The sequence below is a fragment of the Echiichthys vipera genome (genome assembly GCF_963691815.1).
Source record: "Echiichthys vipera genome assembly, chromosome: 2".
Classification (NCBI taxonomy): domain Eukaryota; kingdom Metazoa; phylum Chordata; class Actinopteri; order Perciformes; family Trachinidae; genus Echiichthys; species Echiichthys vipera.
The window spans coordinates 6,016,635-6,036,227 of NC_139827.1; the positions used below are offsets into that span (position 1 = coordinate 6,016,635).

At 43.8% G+C, this 19,593-nt stretch overlaps 3 protein-coding genes across 3 annotated transcripts in view; 1 reads left to right on the top strand and 2 right to left on the bottom strand.

Annotated features, from left to right (window-relative positions):
• LOC310963661 (uncharacterized protein) overlaps window positions 1-3,816 on the bottom strand; it is a gene marked incomplete at its 5' end in the record, with an annotated part of 9,127 nt that extends 5,311 nt beyond the window's left edge. Inside the window, 5 exons of the mRNA XM_083936553.1 lie at window positions 1-81; window positions 559-618; window positions 2,092-2,262; window positions 3,332-3,454; window positions 3,587-3,816. The exon at window positions 1-81 is cut by the window's left edge and continues 1 nt beyond it. Coding sequence (XP_083792679.1) covers window positions 1-81; window positions 559-618; window positions 2,092-2,262; window positions 3,332-3,454; window positions 3,587-3,816 — 665 coding nt within the window. The remainder of the gene's footprint in view (window positions 82-558; window positions 619-2,091; window positions 2,263-3,331; window positions 3,455-3,586) is intronic.
• Window positions 1-19,593, top strand: part of lpar2b (lysophosphatidic acid receptor 2b) — a 173,591-nt gene that overhangs the window by 62,005 nt on the left and 91,993 nt on the right. The window lies entirely within an intron of this gene.
• gpr108 (G protein-coupled receptor 108) lies at window positions 7,192-18,271 on the bottom strand. Its single transcript, XM_083933324.1, has 18 exons — window positions 17,921-18,271; window positions 16,282-16,401; window positions 15,180-15,230; window positions 14,875-14,966; window positions 14,374-14,444; window positions 14,001-14,206; window positions 13,860-13,922; window positions 13,657-13,758; window positions 13,448-13,581; window positions 11,652-11,727; window positions 11,424-11,497; window positions 11,223-11,340; window positions 11,001-11,131; window positions 10,570-10,613; window positions 10,435-10,484; window positions 9,415-9,498; window positions 8,905-9,026; window positions 7,192-7,900 (listed from the first exon to the last, which is right to left on the bottom strand). Exons 1-18 carry the CDS (start codon window positions 18,014-18,016, stop codon window positions 7,813-7,815), a joined length of 1,722 nt encoding a protein of 573 aa, XP_083789450.1. The 5' UTR covers window positions 18,017-18,271; the 3' UTR covers window positions 7,192-7,812.

Consider the following 19,593-nt stretch of genomic DNA (forward strand, 5'->3'; position numbering starts at 1 on the left):
TCATATTCATCTGTTTTGCAGACCAGCTGATATTCCAGACATTCCTTTGACTCAGTGCAGAAGCTGTTGTTGGTACTCGGTCTGGAACAGAGCAGCAATACAATCATCTTATTATCACACACACACACACACACACACACGCACACGCTCACGCACCAGACACGCACACGCACATGCACGCACACACACGCGCGCACACACGCGCACGCACACGCACACTAAAATCCAGGTTTACTAACTACGTTGTTGGCTCTTTGTTTTCTTCTTCTCATGCAGCTGCAGAGGTTTGCTGTTATTTTGAGCAGCATTAGTGGTTAAAAAGACGTTTAAGTGCCTTCACCGTACTTTAAAGCTGAATAAAAAAAATGTTAGGAGACTTTGTGGCAACAGCTTTGGGGGCGGGTTTTAAGATGTTTTGAAGAATGAAAATTTGGCTTCTCAAAGACCAAAGTGCCCAATTAATTTGTTTCTACGGTGGTTTTATTTACATATACGTGCACTGAACATCTATTTATCAGAATCTGAATGCTTTCCATCTGTGCGATGTCATCAACTCACCCAACACTTCCTTCAGCAGAGACCAGGAGGGCCAGCAACGCCAAGACTGGGGTGAAATCCCTGAGGAAGGACACGGGTACAAATCATACATCTCCATTTAAAAAGCTCTTATAACATAAGAATGTACTCAAATGTACCTAAATACATTTACTCAAGTCGAATTTTGAGGTACTTTACTGGATTATTTCCATTTTATGCTACTTTTCTAAATCTACTCAACTACATTTGGTGGAAGCCAAGCCAATACTTTTTACTCTACTAGAATTATGTGATAACTTTTTTAGATTTATGAGTATTAAACATAAATTAACTAATATATCATGATGTTTTATTACAGAATAATAGTGTGTAGTGAAATTAGATCCACCTTTACCAATGAACACATGAATGCACCAACCAAATATATAGTATACATGAGTCATTCTTCATAATGAGCTTGACTTTCTGTACTTTATATGATATTTTATGCTAGAAATATGCATTTTAACCTAATATTTAGAACGCAGGACCTTTACTTGTAATAAAGTACTATTGCTACACTGTGGTTTTGCTTCGTTTACGGCACAAGTAACATCTTCTTGCTCCAGTGGCAGGAACCAGTGAGAGAACAACACAAGGCTGACATTGTACTGGCTGCAGTAGCTCAGTCCATAGGTGACTCCGGTCGCCGGTCCGAGTCCTTTTGTGGACCATGAATGGAGCGTGGACTGGTGGCTGGAGAGGTGCCAGTTCATCTCCTAGGTACTGCTGAGGTGATGTTGAGCAAAACACCCAATCCCCAACTGGTCGTGGGCACCGGTCACTGGCAGCCCCCTCGCTCTGACATCTCTCCATTAATTGCATGTGTATAGGTCCTATCTGTGCATGTGTGTGTGTAACATGTATAATAACAGAGTGAATTTCCCCTTGCAGGATTAATAAAGTAATAATTCTTCTTCTTGTTCAAAGAGAAAATGATAGAAATAAGAAGTAAGATATTTTAGAGAGCTTTGTGAGAGAGTGCAGCATAAATGTGTCGGTATGCGCATCCCGGTGTTGGCACTGCAGAGATGAAATGGGACACGGTTGCGCTCTGAGAGAGAGGCAGAGATGTGCTGCGTCATCAGGCTCTGTCTCCTCAATGATCAAAGGCGTTTTGAGGTCAATGATGAACAGCGTGCAGCAGCTCATTACACCCCCCCCCCCATCATAACCCATTTAAGCGTTTCAATCAACTAAACATTTGATTTAAAAACCAAGAACATTATTATTATTTTCTAGAAATATTTAAGGTTATTTTAAGGATGTGGTGCATTATAAGCAGTTCACTTTATCTGCTGCTGCATTTATGACACAGCAGTCTTAAATATGAGGCACAAAGTCATGTCCATGCACGCGCAGTCGATCACCAAATGACGCAAAAAAAAAGAATCAACTTTGCGTGACGCTGCAGAAAAGTCGCTCAGATGGTCAAACACCCCTAAAGAAAGCTCTCCTCATCTACCTTTGTGCTATTCATTCAAACTGGAAAATAGAATAAGAGCTCATACTCACATTGTCCCGTCCTTTCCACCTGCCAGCGGAGCGCAGGGAGGAAGAGGCGAAGGAGGAGGAAGAGGAGGAGGAGGAGGAGGAGGAGTGTGATGGAGACTGCAGTCTGCTGCACTCTGACGGGCTCCGGTGGATTTACTGCGGACTGCAGTGAGGAGGACCACCGACTTCCGCCTGAAGCTCAGCGGGAGGGGAGGGGCTGAGCTGGCACCTGCCTGCAAACTAACCGGACCAGCACGGGACAGATGATCTGGGCCAGTTATCACCGCGAGTTCACCTCCAGCGCTGCAGCAGGGACATTATAGGAAGTGCGCTCCAGAATCCGCCATCATTCCTCCATCACACGGTTCAAACCAGAGAGGATGGAGATGAGCAGGTCCGACAAAAGACCGATGATTAGGGCTGCTTCTGCTCTGCTCTGCAGTGTGTTGGAGTAGTTATTGTAAAGGCTGCACAACTGAGCTGCATTTTGAATTAGAGCCGCAGATTCGTACTGTGCCATAGAGCTGACTTTAAAGCACCATGCAGCTGTTTTTGGCATCTTCATTTTCTAATATAGTTTTTGGATTTCAGGATCGTTTGACCATTTCAGAAAAGGGTTTCCATTGATTTAGATATGCTTGAAAATTAATGAGTAGACACTGTGGGGCGGACATCATTATTTCTTATTACTGATGGATTATTTTCCTGATACATGGGTTAATTGTTTGGCCTAGGAAATATCAACCTAAAGGAAACCCGCCCATCACAATACTCAGAAGTATTCATTCATTCATTCATCTTCAACTGCTTATCCAGGGGTCGGGGTCGGGGTCGCGGGGGGTGCTGGAGCCAATCCCAGCTGACATTGGGTGTGAGGCAGGGTCCACCCTGGACAGGACGCCAGTCTATCACAGGGCACATAGAGACAAACAGAGATTGACAAACATTCACACCTACGGGTGATTTAGAGTCATCAATGAACCGAACACCTGCACGTCTTTGGACTGTGGGAGGAAACCGGAGAACCTGGAGAAAACCCACGAAGACACGGGGACAACATGCAAACTCCACACAGAAGGGCCCAGGCTACTCAGAATTACAGTGTGTTAAAATACATCTACTGATGCCTCTGGTCACATCCTCAGTGACGTTCCTGGAGTCATTGGAGGTTTCGGGTCTTTCAACATCACACCCCTCCTCCAGGTGACCCAGCTGGGGGTTGATCAGTCCCCAGCTTGTCACCAGACGGCAAACTAGCTACCATGCCTCCATGGTTCTCCTCTCTTGAGCCATAGCCATCTTGAGGCTCTCTCTGCCGCTTCGGTGGCTCTGCGGAGGCTCTCTTCCTTCTCTCTCTCCTTCGATGCCTAGAATGCTGAAGGCTCTGGTTAGAGAACGGGCCGCAAAACCTCTGCACCCCACCTCTATTGGGAGGCACCTAGTCTTCCATCCTGCCTGCTGGCAGTCACTGACCAGTCCTGCATACTTAGAAAACTTCCTCTCAAAGGTGTCTTACAGGTGGTCTTCCCACGGGACTGTCAGCTCCAGCAGCACGACCTGCTTTGTGGACTCGGACATCAGAACCAAGTCTGGCATTAGGGTGATGGCAGTGATGTGGCTGGGAAACTTCAGCTGCTGCTCAAGATCCACGAGCAGTTGCCGGTCCCTTGCGGAAGTCAGGATGCCTGCGGGGGGGGATCTTCTAGCTGGGGTCACTCGCTCCCCACCTCTGACAAAGGCAATCATTTCAGAATAATATTCACTTTGAGAAGGTGGACTTTTTTTGTGCAAATTTTGCTTGAAAGAATAATGCAAACCGATTAATTTTTCACCCATGACTAATCACTGCAGCTCTGCTCTGGAAACGTGGTTGTGTAATCCTGCACAATGGACATCAGGTCGAAATGAACTCCCATGTAACATCATGTTGTGAGGCAGTTTAAAGAACCTGAACATGTTGTTTCAAGTCTCAAGTGTTTACCTGTAATATTAAATATGACCAAAAGAATCAGTTAACCCAAAGTTAACACAGAAAACCTCTGGCATCACCTTCTTCCAGCTGACGTGTGCCCAGTTCAAACACAAACGCAGAACTCTCTCAGGTCAAACAATCATGTGTTTTAGCTTAGCTGACAAACATTGTGTTATTAGGACCTCATCCTGAGGGAGAAATACGCTGTGTCATTACGGTTGGTTTAGTTTGTGCTGGGAGTCACACAAAATTGTGCAGAAAGTGCAGATCAAAGTCTTTTAACCAACCCCCCAAAACACCACAACTAACCATTTTGTAAACTACTGTCTGTGAAATTGGCATATGACTGGGTCCCTCGGGAGATACTGTGGGAGATGCTGCTGGAGTATGTGGTGAGGGGGTCACTTCTGTGGGCCATCCAATCTCTGTACACCCAAAGCGAGAGCTGTGTCCGGATCCTCCGCAGTAAGTCGGATTCGTTCCCGGTGGGGTTTGGCCTCCACCAGGGGTGTGCTTTGTCACCAATCCTGTTCGCGATTTGCATGGACAGGATATCGAGGCGTAGTCGTGGTGGGGAGGGGTTGCAGTTCGGTGGGCTGAGGATCTCGTCTCTGCATTTTGCAGATGATGTGGTCCTGATGGCATCGTTGGTCAGTGACCTTCAACACTCACTGGATCGGTTCGCAGCAGAGTGTGAAACTGCTGGGATGAAGATCAGCATCTCTAAATCTGAGGCCATGGCTCTCAGTAGGAAACCGGTGGATTGTTACTCCGGGTAGGGAATGAGTCCTTACCCCAAGTGAAGGAGTTCAAGTACCTCGGGATCATGTTCAAGAGTGAGGGGACGATGGAACGTGAGTTTGGTCGGAGAATCGGAGCAGCGGGGGCGGTGTTGCAGTCGCGCTACCACACCGAGCTGAGCCAGAAGGCAAGAGGTTGAAGATGAGATGTCTTTGAAATTGAATGTGCAATGCAAAGCTGAATAATACCTATGACTGTGAAGTGCACTGTCACATGAAACGCACAGAGGTACTTCAGAAAGAATTTAATGAAATCTTATGTTAGTTGCTGTGCATGGGTTACTCCGTACTAGTTTGTCTCTCAACACATGAGTGAACACATTTCGTTCCCATATAACTGAATATCTTTGTGAATTTTACAATTGATGACTCTAAAATTGCCCTTACGTGTGAGTGGTTGTCTGTCTCTGTTCGTCTCTATGTGTCCTGTGATAGACTGGCGTCCTGTCCAGGGTGGACCCCGCCTCACACCCGATGTCAGCTGGGATCGGCTCCAGCCCCCCGCGACCCTGACAGGGACAAGCGGTTGAAAATGAATGGATGAATGAATGTCCAGGGAGAGGGATCCCTTCTCAGTTTCTCTTCCGGAGGTTTCTCTCTTTTTGGTTTTCTGAATCAAGGGTCTTTGAACAGAGGGTCGTATCCTGTACGGATTGTAAACACCCTTGAAGTTGTGGTTTGTGACATCGGGCCGTATAAATAAAATTGGATCCCTTTAAGTCTCGGATTCTTCAATGCAAAGCACGCGTTACAAACCGGGGGTGTTGAGTTTGATAAACATATACGAGGTGGTGTGGGTCAAACAAAAAGACGCTACTGATCTACATTGTTGGATATGTGGGATTCTGCAGTTTTAGCCGTATCAGTAACTAAAACCCAGGATATATTGGCCTCTTGCGCAGAGTTTTAACTCACTTCGTAGTGCAAATGAAACATTAAAATCCCTGCTTTTACATACATACACACATAAATGCTTCATCTGAGACCTTTCCAGAACACCGGCTTTATTGCGACAGTTTACACAGACATCAAACAGCCCTCTGTAACAGGAACAACTTTTTTCTGCTCAACTGGTTCACCAACTGTTAACTCCGGTCCTCCCAGGTAGACGACACGAGAGCCTGGAGACACATCAAGTCTGTAAACGTGTGTAGCTCTGTCCTACCTGCAGCTAACTCTCAGTAGTCTTTCCTCGATTCATCACGACTCCTCCTCCTCCTCCTCCTCCTCCCCTTCGTGTAGCAAAGGCATCAAAACATCTCATTGAAACCGAACCCGTGTCATGACTGTCTGAATCACCGTCTCTAAAGCCTCGGCACAGTTCTTACCGAGTGTTATGTGCCTTCCTTTTGTATCAAGAGTCTCTGCAAATTATTTACAAATGGCCATCTACCCTGCGCGTCTGCACACGTTTTCTCACATTTCACCGATAAAGTCGTCAATAATTCATAAAATAAGCTTCACATCAAGAGCAAGAAGGTAAAAACCAAAAGCAGACAATTTCAAAAATGATCAGTTAGGTCACTTTTCGGCCCAGATTGGCACGGCGTGGCCACAAAGCAAAAAAAAACCAACCCAAGTAGGACCACTGCTCTGTTTTTTTGTTTTTTTGATAGACTGATCCAATGACCTCTTCATTCATTAAGGAGGTCCACGTGTCCCCATCTGGGCTGAATTCACACAGACGCGAGTTGACCTCAACCACTAAAGCACTAAATTACAGCAGCGGTCCATGTGGTGGACTGGGAGGAACTCTTACCTCTCCGTCAAATATAAACAATAATACTGAAATATAACATTTCAATATGCAATTAGTAGATATATTGAAATATACAACCTCTTCCATATATTTCAATATGCAAATCAAACATATGGTGGGAACAAAGTAACATGTACTGTACTGTGTGGTGGCGAAGGACGACCGACATTACTAGAAACCTCAGTTAAGACTGTTGCCTAAATTTTTTAAATATATACTGATTAGCCTTTTACCTGAGTACGGGCCGTTGTCTCCGAAAAGGAAGGAAAAAAAAAATCTTGTGTTTCGCTTCTGTTTTTCACACACACACACACACACACACACACACACACACACACACACACACACACACACACACACACACACACACACACACACACACACACACACACACACACACACACACACACACACACACACACACACACACACACACACACACACACACACACACACACACACACACACACACACACACACACACACACACACACACACACACACACACACACACACACACACACACACACACACACACACACACACACACACACACACACACACACACACACACACACAAAGGTACGACTAAGAGGCTCGCAGAAGTACCGTTTTAAATAGCTGATATAAATGCACCCGGAAGCAAGTCTTTCTCTAAAATGATAATTATCTTTGGAGAGAGAGAGAGAGGGGGGAGGAGAGAGAGAGAGAGAGAGAGAGAGAGAGACACAGAGAGAGAGAGAGAGAGAGAGAGAGAGAGAGAGAGAGAGAGAGAGAGAGAGAGAGAGAGAGAGGGGGGGAGGGAGAGAGAGAGAGAGAGACACAGAGAGAGAGAGAGAGAGAGAGAGAGAGAGAGAGAGAGAGAGAGAGAGAGAGAGAGAGAAATGAAAACTAAAGACATCAAAGCTCCTTTCTCTCCACTCATCCATGTGGCAGGAGCTCGTTTCCTTCTGAAACCTCTCAGGGTTTCTGGGGTGGAGTGTTCGGAGGAAATGGAGAGTGTCCAACAAAGTTAAGTCTTTTTTTTTTCTTTTTTGCATAGCCAGACAGTGGACACGTCCACTGAACCACTCTAAGAGTTTCAAAAGGAAAGCCGTCACTGGGGGTGGGTGGGGGAGCCTTGGTCCGTGTGCACCCCCTTTGTACCAGTTGGCCTGGGGATATTTAATGGGTCCTCCCACCCCCGCCCCGAAACAGATGCAGCTTCCAGCTCACAAGGTGGACTCTTTCTGGCGCTCGCGTCCGTTACACGTTTTCTTGACTTTGGAAATGCCCTCCAGTGCACCTGACTCGGTCACTCTGGACACAGGGAGAGACAGAGAAGAGCAACAACACTTCGATTAAATAGTCTCACAACATTTGTTAAAGCTTTGAAGCTCACTGTTTAAAAAAGCCTGCATCACAAAAACAAAAATTTGTCGTGTTTGGGGTTTTATCAATGTCCCCCAGAAAAAAAATGATCTATCCAGCGGGACCTGTGGGTGAGGAGGTTAAAGCGAGTGGACGTCGGCAAAAGTACGAGTGCTACAGAGAAGACCGCAAGAGTGCCTGGTGGAGGAGGAGCCTCGTCAAACAGGGAACAAACCTCCATCGTCGTGTTTGTGGAGACGTTTTCTCACAGAGAACAGATCTGTGTCACCAGTCGGAAAGTTTCTGGCTAATTCTATCAAACTTTCTGTTTAAACTACAAATATAAATGATGGTGTAATGTTAAGAGTTAATATAATGGTGTTAAACTAAAGTCTGACTTCTTATCTTTGTAACCAAATATCGTTTTAACGGCCTCATTTAGCTTTGTTTTTACACGAGTCGTCAAAAAGACGCTTACATTGGTGAATTAGCCAAATTACCATAAATGCTGTCAAAACGACCAGGACCATACTTCAGTCCTTCACAATAAAATGACATGCTTTAACAGCTCCAAAATAAGTCATTTTTAATGTAAGCCACCACCTGAGCCGTCCAGGCTGAGCGCCATCAGCGTCACTTTTGTTTACTTATTTATTTGACATGTAAATGTTCATGTACATATATGAAACTTCACTTGTAGATTCCTAGAAGTGCGTAAATAAATTCTACTTCCACTTCGGGGCAGTTCATCAAGTAATTTAAGCCATTTACTCTGGTTCAATGACACGCAAGGGTTTGTTTACGAGTGGTGCCCTGGAAGAACGCGTTGGCTTTTGCCGCCCGGAACAACGACTATTGTTGTTGTGACGTCACGGTGAACTGTCGTATTCTCAGAGCGATAACCCATGGAGCTAGCATCAGCGACCTGCGGTTAAGTTATAGTTTCGGCTTACACTTCATCCGCCTCCACGTCCTCCTCGTCCTGGGGAAGCTGGAGGTAGGGGTTGTTGGACGCTGGTCTGAACTTGTAGCCCGTCAACACGAAGAAGATCAGAGTAGACACCTCCACCAGAAACTGAACAGAACGGGAGATTTTAATGATAAAACGTTTAAAATGATATAACGACAAATGCACCAGTGACAAGACAAACTTCAATCTGAGTCCCTGTGCTGTTACTCATTCTTAAAGTTGATAACACAAAAGGTTGCATGATTTATTCAATGTACCACGATACATGTTCTCCTTCCAACCATGCTAATATCTTACCATCTGGTGTCCTTGACTGAATAATAACAGGCACTGAATATGTAATGTGTTTACAAACAGTAAACCTTACAGCACTGTGCCCAGTCACTGTTGAGTCAGCGTTAGGTGCAGGATGTCTTTGACATTTTATAGACACGTGCTCATTAAAGTAATAAAGTCAGAGTGTTATTGATAATCGCTGTTGTTGTCGTCTTACCTCATAGCACCACTGCCACTGGAAAGGCATAGTGACCTTGAGCAGAATGGCTATGATCCTCGTGAAGTAGATATAACACACGATCTGAAAAAGAAGAAAACAGAATTTCAAAAATTACACAAAGTTGGAAGTTGGATGCTTGGACTAATGGGGTTTGGGGCGGCAGTAGCTCAGTCCATAGGTGACTTGGCTGGGAACCGTTCAAATCCCTGTGTGGACCATGTATGGAGCGTGGACTGGTGGCTGGAGAGGTGCCACTTCATCTCCTGGGCACTGCCGAGGTGCTGTTGAGCAAGGCACCGAAGCCCCAACTGCTCGGGGTGCCGGTCACTGGCAGCCCCCTCGCTCTAACATCTCTCCTTCATTGCATGTATATAGGTCCTGTCTGTGCATGTGTGTATTTCGGGCCTGTGTGCATGTGTGTGTAACATGAATAATAATAAGAGTGAAAAAATTAAATTTCCCCGTTGCGGGATGAATAAAGTAATTCTTCTTCTTCTTCTTAACCTTAGCTTATGCCTGGCCAACTATTATCCACAAATCTTTGTTCCTGTATTGGTTGGAGAGCAACAACTTTGGGGGTTGGCTCCAAAATCGCCTTGACTCTCTGCTGTTGTGTGTCCGTCCTGAGTAAAACTAGCTTTGTGACAAAGCACAATGGTTTACATTGTGGAAAAGGTCAAACAGTGCGTGGGATTGTTTTCAAAGCTTTTGTTCTGGCTGCTCCGCTGAATGAAAAGCCTGGAGTCACAATGCTGTGACAGTGCATTGTAACAATAATACCAGATAATAAAAACACAGCTGATAGAAGTCGACATTCATGCAACATTACCAACAACTACAGTATTGAATGTTTGCCGTCAATATCGTGGCCGGCAATTTCAATTTCACTGGCAATCTAATAATGGTCAGCTGTTGAGGATGGATGGATGGAGGGAGCGAGGGATGGATGGATGGAGGGAGGGAGGGATGAAGGGATGGTCGAGGACGAAGAAGAAAAACACTGCTGAGCTTTCTTACCATCACATAATAATGCCGGAAGAGCTTGAGCTTCTCCAGATTCATCGCAGCTGAAAGAGACATAGGCCACATTTAATAAGAGAAATTACTACGCTCTCTCTACGCTCTCATAAGTCCATCTGGCTGCATTCTCACCTTTGCCGTCGGTGCTGGAAGCCTCCTGTAGGTGACGAATGGACCTGCAATCACAGGAGGGTGTGAGAACTACAAATACAGCTGCACGCAGACTGAGAATGTCATCTGCCATTAAGGTCAACTTGGATGCATGGACCATCAGGTCAATCACTGACCAGGAGATTTTGAAATGCACATTGAAAATTCAAGTTATTTCTATTGCTTATATACCATACCTCTTTCTTACTGCTGGCAGTGAGTTAAATGTATTCTTTTTTTCTACAGAATGCTCTGAAAATTATGCACTTTTGATGCTGTACGGTTCCCAAAGTGCCCAATTTAGCCATAAAGAGGCTCTTCTCTCAACAAGCTTACACCTCCCTCTCAAAACTCGTCTTAATTCAATTTTTCAGTGGATTTTTAATTTGGAATATGTCACTTATGTCACTGACCAGACCACGGGGAAAAGGATTGCTCCGCAGCAGATGAGGTCGACCAGAAAGAGGATCTCCTTCCACAGATAATATTCACTGGATCCTTCCTCCGTGGATTCGATGATGATGTAGGCGACATTAGCCAGAACCTGGAGGACGACAGGTGAGTGGGTCAACTAAATACAATTCACTGGGTGTGAATAATCCCATGTAACTAGTGTTTCTGAGGCGCACACACACCTGCAGAGGGATGACAATCATGAAGATCTTCTTCTCCTTGTCAGACAGGATGTATTTAACGAAAGCCCAGCCGGTGCCGATCAGTGCCAGTGTGATGAACAGGAGTGCGCCCTTGAGCCTGGAGAATACGTTAACACAACCTGTAAAATCAACCTGAAGGAACTTTGAGATCTATCAGATCTTGGGAGAAACCGTACTTACAGGTGTGTGATATAATACATGACGGCCCAGCCTTCAATGGGATGCCCCTCCGTGTTGATGAAGTGATAGTTGATCTGAGAGAGACAGAGAGAAGTTCAAGTTCAAGTTCAATCAAAAGACGGAGGATCAAGGCCGACAGAATAAAGAGTCATTAAAATAAAAGATAAACACAAACACGAGATATTACAGAAATGAAAAAAGTGCGCTCCGTGTTGATGGTGCACTTACACTGTGGAAAACCAGTGATATGGACTTGGTGAAAGCCAGTGCTGCCATCAGCCAGTGGATCTTAAACACGCTGTACCTGTAAAATAAGAAAGCACACAGGGGAAGATGTTTGAATATTTTATATAGTAGTGAATCTGTACCTCTACGTCGATCGATGTGATCATTCACGCTCAAGTTTTAGTGTGGGTGGGGAGTTTTTTCCCTGTGGTGTTTTTGACCACCTGCAATTATTTCAATTTTAGATTTTTTTTTTATTTTGACGATGGAAACACCAGAAAATTGTAGCCGCAAAAAGACTGTTTTTTTTAACATTAACTGAACAGTTCTGTTGATGTGCAGCTCCTCTTTGGGTCCAAAAAGCATAAAAAAAACCTTTAACAATCCTAAATGCAATGGAGAATTTCACTACACGAAATTCAGGGTTATCAATTATACAGGCAAACGTTAGTCATATAACTTAAATCATTTTGGGAGCGGTGTTGGGCTTTCAGGGCGGAAATGTCAGTTTGTAGGTCTGTTGGTACGACAGTCAACCACTTTGGTCCAGAATGAAATATCTCAGGAACAATGAACCTTCTTCATAGCAGGTGTGTTGGCGCGTCATAGCAGGTAGCAACAGATGTTATCTGTAACAACTGCATTCCACTCAGGGGAGGTGTTGTTTGTGCTGACTCGCTGGCACGGTTCACTGGGGCGCTCACTGGAACCGAGCCAGAATGAACTAAAGGATGAGTCGAAAGTCTTTCCTGTGAACGAGGTCTATAGGATGGAAATGGTGTTCATGTCAGAACGGATTCCAATAAGTTTGATGATCCCTTCACTTCTAATCTAGTCTCATCATAAGGTTCATTTTTTCTGGACTTGGACTGGACTTGGTTATTTGTCTAGGAAGACTGGTCGGACCAGTCCCAGCTTGGTCCTGGTCCTGGTCCTGGTCCAGTCCCAGCCTGGTCAGATGCGTACATGAACTGATGAAGCCTCTTGGATGAGAGGTGAAACATCTTCCAAGACAAACAACCAAGTCCAGTTGCTTTTGACTGAAATGTCTTTGGGGATAACGATGTAACGTGACCTGGACCTGTCTTATATGTTTTTCTATCGCGATGTCGAATAAGCTGCGGCATTTGGACGCCGCTTTACGTTCTGTAGGTAGCTTGAGATTATTTCATGTAGACTCTTTACTCATTGAATTGGCAGAAAGACTTTTTACTAAATACCTGCCAAATTAATGACATTCTCATCCGCTTCAGCTGCACTTTGTGTTTAATGCTAATTAACAAATATTAGCATGTTAATACAATAAACTAAGATTATGAGCACAATAACATTATACCCACTACACCGCGTGTTGGTATTGTCATTGTGAACATGTTAATATGCTGCTGTTGGCATTTAGCAGAGCAACAATGTGCCTAAGAACAGCCTCGCGGTTTTTATGCATGAACTTCACATGATAAAAACCATGACTGCACAAAGTCCTCAACACACTCTTCTTGATTAAGGAAGCTGTAAGATTTTGCTTCACGATACGGTTAGCATTTGTGTGAGTGTTAAGATTCATTTATTGTCAAATGTACAGTAACAACAGATGTTACACCGCAGGCTGAAAATCCTACTTTGGTCACCCTCCATTGCACAGGTAAATAAAATATTTTTGTTGTGGTTTTTATTAAAGTAAACAGTAGTTTTGTGCCACAGTGGGCACTAAGTTTATTGTGCAATTAGCACGTTAGAACAAGACAAACCGAAGTGCATTGCACATCTTGTATGTTCAAAAATAGACTTAGCCTATGTACCTGTGCTTCATCAGTGTGTACACCCAGACCATGGCAGCAGTGAAGAAGACTCCAGCCATACAAATGTAAAGGCGGGACAGGGGGATTTCTGCTGCAGACAGGTAGCCGCCTGGATTGCTCTCCGTCACTTTCACCTGCAGGGGGATACATTCAGGTTAACACATGCACGCACACACTCGCATGTGCCAACACGAACGCACTCGACTTACAGCGAACGAGTAGGGGAACTTGATTCCAGGCATCCTGTTCTGACAGTAGTGGAACTTGAGGCTGTACAGCCCCTCGGCCAGTAAGCCGACCACCATGTGGAACTGTGGGAGGGGGACGGAGAAAACAGATGTCACGCAACGGCGAAACACGTCAAACGTGGTTTCGCGCCACATATATAAAAAGGTAACAAAGGGGTGCTTACGCTGAAGTTGTAGGAGCCGTTCACTTTGTCCAGAGCTAAAGTCAGTTGTTTGATCTTCTTGAGCTAGAAGCAAATAAAGATTAGATATCGAGTTTATGAATAAATCACCCAAATGGAAACGGGTACACCAACACATTTTACCGGGAATTCATTCTCCTCCACTTTCACAGCTTCCACTGCAGGCTTCTCTTCGCTCTGGTCGTCTGTCTGATCTCCCGTCTTCTCTCCCACAGAAACACTGTCCTTTTTGCCTTGAGCCAATTTATCGTCTGTTTTTGGTGCTTTGCTGTTCTCGTTCGACTTATCCCCGTCAGCTGTTTCTGATGCTCCCCTGGTTTTCCTCAGACCTACAGAAAACAAATACAGACACATGACACGCCGTTAAATTCCCACTGGATATTTTCAAAGTACTGTCTGTCATGATTCGCTCATTCACTCGAATCCTTGAATATGAAAAGGGAAGCAAAGCGCTGAATGATTTGGGGAGAGCTGTAAAAATGTGAACCACACTGACCTTTGGGCGCTGCAGCCTTTGGCTTTGCTATCAAGATGTTGTCTTGGTCACCGATAGCTCTCACATTGACACTACACAAGAAGAAGAAGAAGAATTCCTTTATTAGTTCCCGCAACGGGGAAATTCAATTATTTCACTCTATTATTGTCATTCATGTTACACAAACACACAGGCCTGAAATACACACTTATGCACAGACAGGATCTATGTACATGCAATTAATGGAGAGATGTTAGAGCGAGGGGGCTGCCAGTGACCAGTGCAGTTGGGTGTTCGGTGCCTTGCTCAACAGCAGTGCCCAGGAGTTGAACTAGCACCTCTCCAGCCACCAGTCCACACTCAATTCATGGTCCACACAGGGACTAGAACCGGCGACCATCCGGTTCTCAGCCAAGTCACCTATGGACTGAGCTACTGCCGCCCTGCCACACACATTAGGCTGCCAGGGCGCAGTGATACACATATAATAATATCTTATAAAACCTTCATTGACATACATACCTGAGCGTGGGGATATCAATGAGAAAAAGAATCAGAGGCTCGTTGTTGTTCAAGTTTGTGAGAGTGAGAGGGCATGTCTCCGTCTCCTCCGCCTGGGGGAAAAAAAACATCACATTTGAACAGCCAAGCACACATTTCACCACTAAAACGTACACTCATATATTTTCCGTCTGATGTATCAGTGTCTTACATTAGGTACATTTATAACATAGGACATGAAGTTTTCCTTGAGGGCATAACAGTGGGACTAAGTCTGAACATATCAGTGAGTAATTCATAGAGATATTTATTCTGGCTGTACTCACCGTGTAGGACAAGACTCCGTTTACTCGTGACCTGGAGAGGCTGAAACCAACCTGAAGTGAGGATGAGAAATGAGGTCAGCCAGTCAGTGGAGCAAAAGCACATGATTTCCAGTAGAAATACAATATTTCACGCTGTCATCGTTCATTATTTATTATAACTCTGGCTCCATTTAAGAGCTCCCAGCTTGTTGCAGCAGCTTCCAAGTTAAAAGTTAAAGTTAAAATTAAAATACACAGTCAAAACACCACAGGTGATCGACTCTTGTCACAAGCAACAATCCAAATTAGTTGGTAGTTGTGATTGTTGTGTTTGGTTGGCCTGATATTTTACCCAACTAGACTGACTGTCCAAAGTACACTTTAAATACTCAAGTCAAAAACTGTCAATATAAAGACAGGAGGTTGTCTCAATTATCAAAGACAGGAGGTTGTCTCAATTATCAGAGGCAGGAGGTTGTCTCAATTATCAGATGCAGGAGGTTATCTCAATTATCAAAGGCAGGAGGTTGTCTCAATTATCAAAGGCAGGAGGTTGTCTCAATTCTCCAGCTTGGGAGCAATGATTATTAAGTGTAAGCATAAAAAATACTGATATCATCAAAGGAGCTCTTTATTCTAAGTATATAGCCCATTGTCACTGCCGTTGTAGAAAAAATACACACACGAATAAAACATTTAACTCCCCAAAGTATATCACGAAAAAAATATTGCAAATATTTAGCTTCATTCTCAATTTGATTTGGTGTTTTTGGGGCGTTTTACACCTTTATTAGACAGGGGACAATAAAACGATGACAGGATTCACTGCACCAGGATGACGTATTTGGCGATGACTTAAAAGTATCTGCGGTCATAGTAATAGAAGAACATGTCACGCTGCGTAACGGCGTGGCTTACTGATGTGTATTTGGGAAAAAAATAGAGCTCAAGGGCACACACAGAAATATAATATATCAGGTTTTAACTACACGGGCAATACTTCTAAGAAGAACCCATGGTCAGCTTAATGCCACCTGTTGAAAAGTAGCTCAAGTAAAACCAACACACACACGCGCGCACACACACACACGCACGCACGCACGCACGATCAACATTGACTTACAGGATAAAGGCTGTAGTTCACCAGATGCTCCGGGAGGCGCAGAGAAAGCAGGTTGACATCCAGAGTCCCGTTGGCATAGAAACCGAAGGTGTTGAGGTCGACGGCAAACCGAGTTTCGTTCTGAGTGACGAACAAATGAAAAGTGTGAAAGTTGAGCTGTTGTGGTGAACGGTTCAGTCTTGTAGCAGTTAAAGCTTGTGTTTACTGGCAGACAGTGGTGTAACGAGTATTCACATTATTTACTTAAGCAAAATGAGCGGAGAGAAATACTTTGTAACAAATAAAGGTCATGAATTCAAAATCGTACGCAGGTAAAACTATCAGCATAATAACATACTTAAGGCACCCAAATTCAAAGTACTAATTATGCAGAATGGACCATTTCAGAATTATGTACATTAACATTACTGTGTACTTCACTTCCATGTTGCCGATGGTAATATGGGGGCTATTTGTAATGACTTCATACAAAGCAGGGAAGCTTAACATATAATAACACATCAGAATGTAATAGTCACATTTTGGATTAATAATCAAAATCTACAAGGTAACTTGAGTGGTCAAATAAATGTAGATGGGTAAACAGCATAATATCTAACTCTAAAGGACAGCAGTGGGGTAGATTCAAAGGCTAAAGCAGCAGAAAATGGAAATCCTCAGGTAAAACACAAGCACCATAACATTGTGCTGAGTACTGTTACACTACGATCGTGAACGTGTCACCAGTTCGCTGGTATTATCCCTATCCGGACGGATCTGGTCTGCCGGAGTTTCCGGTCTATTGATTGTGATGTTTTACTGGGTAAAGCCACCGAAGTGCAAGTAGAATTAATTTAAACACTTCTAAGAATCTACAAGTGACGTTTCATAATTGTACATGAACATTTAAATGTTAAATTAGTAAAATAAAGTGACGTTGATGAGAGAAAGCAAGAAGAACATTAGGGCGACGCTGCAGGTGGTGGTTTACATTTAAAAAATGGAAATTAGGAAGATTTTACGGTATATTTTGAAGCTACTAAAGTATGTAATTTTATTGTGAAGGACTGAAGTATGTTCCTGGATGTTTTGACAGCATTGATGTTAATGTGGACGATCAGCAGCTCCCAGTGTTTACGGAGAGGAGACCGGGGTGTCCGACTAGGGCCGAGAGGAGCACACGGCTAATTCACCGGTGTTAGCATCTTTTTGACCACTCTTGTAAACACAAGGATAAAGTAGGCCGTTAAAACGACATTGGGTTGCAAAGATAAGAAGTTGACTTGAGTGTAGCATCATTAAATTAACTCTAAACATTGCACAATCATGTGTATTCGTAGGTTTAACAGGAAGTTTGACAGCTATTAGCCAAAAACTGTCCGACTGGTGACACAGTTCCGCTACATTCCACCACTCAGAAATAAGCTAAGCTACTAGATGTGTTACAATCCTCATAAATTACGATTCATCACTTTTCCTTGCTGCAAATTTCACACTGTCACAACAATACGACACCACATTTGGATCCCGTTGGTCAAAGCTAATTAAAGCAGCTAATAAAAGGTGCCATCTGCTATCAGAGTAACCCCAACCAACGTAGCTTCGACTCTACTGTTAGCTCCCAAGCTAACACACCTCTAGTGTGACATAGTCGCCTTACCTTCAGGGTGAGCTTGTGTATCCTCGCTTTACACCCAGCCAGCAGTAGTAGGAGTAAATATCCAGTCACAACACCACCTCTGTGCGCCACAGCCATCGCCAACTTGCTAACGGTAACCAACTGCTAACGTTAGCAAGCGACAATCTTAACCAGATGGCTCAACAGCAAGGTAGCTTAGCAGTCTCACTAGTAAACAAGGGGAACTACAGTGATGCTAATCTTTAAATCCAGTGTATCGGTTCTTTAATCGCGTCGTTTATGATCGAATTACAACCAGTTGTCCGGTTCTTTTATGCTTTCATCGCGGAAAGGTAACAGCTAGCTAGGCTGTAGGTGGCTTCCTGGTCTCGAATCAGGAGCACGACACATCAAGCAAGGTTCGGACAAAATCGTCACTCGCTGCGGGCTGACTTCCGGGTCAATGTCATAAGGCAATGCCGTGCATAAAAATAGGCAGCGTTTATAAATTTAAAAAAGTATAAACGCTTTTTCTACACTAACGACGCATAAGCGTGTGTTATTTCTCTGTCAGCAACATTTTTTTTCACTTCCCTTTCACGGTTCTGACTGGACCTTGTACTAGTTGGCCTAGATTTGGTCACGTGGTTTAGTTTTTTTCGACAGTGAGCTTCCGGCTGTTGCGTGTTCACGTGAACGACAACAGCCTCCACGTCAGATGTCTCCGGTGTGCCCTATCTGCAGAGACATGACGTTAAACGTGTTCAACCACAGTGTGCACTCTGTAAAGTGTCCTGAGATAACTCGTGTTAGGATTTAGCACCATAAATTAAATTGAAATTAATTGAATTGATTGTCACGTGAGAAGTTAGTTATTATTCATTATAGTGATGCTTTCTTTTACACATATGAAAAAAACTTATTTTAATTTTTTTTATTTGTTTGCCCAACTTCACATCCATTAGTTATAAATGCTAAAATGATATTTGTTGCAACATGGCCCACAAACATAATCAAAAGGCTAAAGCCATATATATATTTATATTATATATATTTTTTTACTTAAAGGTTGAATATGTAGAATCTTTATTAAAAGCTATATAAAATGTATATATATATATATATATGTATGTATATATATACTACCAGAGAGCGTTTTGAGGGGTACAGAATGAAAGTATTGCTTTTCCATAAAAAATATATATTTACTCTGAATTAATACTTCTTTTTTATGGGTTTGACACAATGACTTTCTGTCACATTCTGTTTACATTGTAGCAACCAATAGCGTTGGGAGTTGCCATGGTTGTCTGTTGTTGGGTGCAGCTACTGTAGACTGGCACTGGGTGAAATGGAGTTTGCCGATCCTGCAGCTGCTTATTTGTCCCAGCAGCTGAGTGACCGGAGACAAAACCAGAGTCAGTTTAGGCCGAGCACTCAATGGACTAAGATAAAGGAGTTCAACGGCATAAAAACGCACGCCCAAATGGCTACGTTTCTCCTTGATCGCTAAGCTAACTTTCATGTTTACTTAGCTGTAACGGCTAACGCTAACTGTCAGTCAAACTCCTCTATAATACTTGTTTGTATGGTGCGATTTTCCAGAGGGGAGGGGTTCAAACAGACTCAGGTCTCCTGTAGGCTACTGGGCCGGGTCAGACCAACCTGGCAACAAGACTGCTGGAATTATTTTTTGTTGTTGCGACTACGATCTT